Source organism: Elephantulus edwardii, unplaced genomic scaffold (genome assembly GCF_000299155.1).
Source record: "Elephantulus edwardii isolate Elephantulus edwardi_28Jun2011 unplaced genomic scaffold, EleEdw1.0 scaffold00135, whole genome shotgun sequence".
NCBI lineage: Eukaryota > Metazoa > Chordata > Mammalia > Macroscelidea > Macroscelididae > Elephantulus > Elephantulus edwardii.
The window spans coordinates 8,253,226-8,255,336 of NW_006399885.1; the positions used below are offsets into that span (position 1 = coordinate 8,253,226).

At 43.4% G+C, this 2,111-nt stretch overlaps 1 protein-coding gene across 1 annotated transcript in view; it reads right to left on the reverse strand.

Annotated features, from left to right (window-relative positions):
• The window catches only part of RNF6 (ring finger protein (C3H2C3 type) 6), a 10,351-nt gene that overhangs the window by 2,226 nt on the left and 6,014 nt on the right, over positions 1-2,111 (reverse strand). The window contains exon 3 of the mRNA XM_006894132.1: positions 4-1,076. Coding sequence (XP_006894194.1) covers positions 4-1,076 — 1,073 coding nt within the window. The remainder of the gene's footprint in view (positions 1-3; positions 1,077-2,111) is intronic.

Below are 2,111 nucleotides of genomic sequence, written 5' to 3' on the forward strand. Positions count from 1 at the left end.
AACATAGGTTCGAATACCTGACCGTTCTAAACGGGAGATGGTGCGGCGAAAGCCCCCACTATTGCTTTCCAGAGTGACTGTGTTTTCAGCTAGCCCTACTCTAGATCGAGTTCTATTTGCAATACTGTCCCGGTCTCTGTTTTCTCCAGGACGAATCCGCCTTACTTGGAGGTCCAGTGTGATGGTTGGATGCCGTCGCACAGCAGCAGAGGACCTGTTGGACTCTCCTTCTTCCACAGTTATTCTGGACACAAGTCTTGAGTTAGAGAATGGGGTGGCTGGAGTACCTCTGGATTCTCTATCTTGCTCTGCAAAGCCATCAGTTACATCCCTCCTCCTAAAAGACCTTCTAAAGGTGTGCTGGAAGGGCCCACTCTCCCTCTGTGCACTGTGATGCACAGAGCCACTCTGTCTCTGAATGGGTGAACGGCTTCGACTACTGAAGGTAGATCGTAACCTGATTGGCTCTAATCTTTGGTTTGTATTCCTCACTGTTACATTCGTTCTGGCCCCGTTTTCCCAAACATGCGCTGCCCCAAATCGCTGCCCCTCCCTTTGCCTGAGTTCACCAGCCCCTGGCTGATTTGTGTGATCAATGAAATGAGCACGGGAAGCACGAGTCCTGGGAATGCCAGCTGGCCCCCCAGCCCCATTTCTTAATCGTTCCACTGTTGAGTAAGACCCTTCTCCTGAATTTTGCTCCCCCAAACCACGCCTAGTCCGTGGCGTGCTGGAACTATTACCACTGACACGCACTGAGGTTTGGCTTCTTGTTCGCCTAGCCACAGGACTATTTGATCTTTGACGCCTGCTTCTAGTATGATCTCCACTAACATCTGAAAGTGGAATGCCTCCTGCATCATCTTCTCCATGAACATCCAGTCCTCTGTTCTCATGATTTATGTGGATTTCCAGACTGAACCGGAATTCTCCACTGTTTGGGTTTGTTCGACTCACAGCTCTCCATGTCTGGTTTCCATTTTGTCCACTTCGGGTTGCATTACCAGTCCGGCGAAAGGTGTTCAACCATTCTAAAAGAGAATCTTCACTGGAACTGTCTCTTGGGACTTGTGAGTCTGAAAAACAAGACATAAAAACTACGGTCAATTCTTGAAAACAGAAAGTCAAAATTTGTATTAAATAATATTTAAAACGAAATACAACATGGACAAAATTAAAACAAGTTATACTCTGGTGGTCTAGTGCCAAGAAGCTGCACTGCAATTCCAGAGGCAAGCAGTTTGAATCCACCAGATGCTCTGCTGGAGAAGAAAGGGCAGTATCTTCCTGTACCAGCTGGATCTTATTAGATGGTACACACACACAAAGAAAAAAATTATTTAAAAACAAACAAAAGAAACCAACCAAATTATACTTAGTAACATTAGTCACAAAAGGACAAGTATAGTATTAGACAACTAATTTTAAAAGGTTTTACACAAAGAATAAATGATGAAGGGTTAATAGAGATAAGCAAAAAAGAGGGATGCAAAAACATTTTTTGTTTAAGCACATAAAAAATAGATGCTAGGTCAAAATTTAACAGAACAGCAAGCAACAAATGCTGGCAAGGATGAGGAGAAACTGGAACTCTTATTCACTGCTGGTGGGAATGTAAGATGGTGCAACCATTGTGGAAGGCAGTGTGGCGAGTTCTCAAAAAATTGCAAATAGAGCTACCATTTGACCAAGCAATCCCATTACTGGGAATATACCCCAGTGAGACCATGTCTGCCATCCAAGCAGATATATGCACACCCATGTTTATCGCAACTTTGTTTACAAAGAGTTGGAAGCAACCTAAGGGCCCCTCAACAAACGAATGGATAGAGAAGCTGTGGTATATTCACACAAAGGAATACTACGCCGCACTGAAAAACAAGGAACTCATGCAATATTATTCAAAATGGGTGATTCTGGAGGACATTATGCTGAGTGAAATATCTCAGTCACAAAGGGCCAAATACTGCATGGTGCCACTGTTGTAGAATGGGTCTGATATCAGGGTTAGGGTATGACAGAAAAAAACTGGATAAAATATATTGTATTGAAACAGATGAGGGAATGAACAGATTAGAGGTGATATATGATTGAGTATTATGGTTAGCACA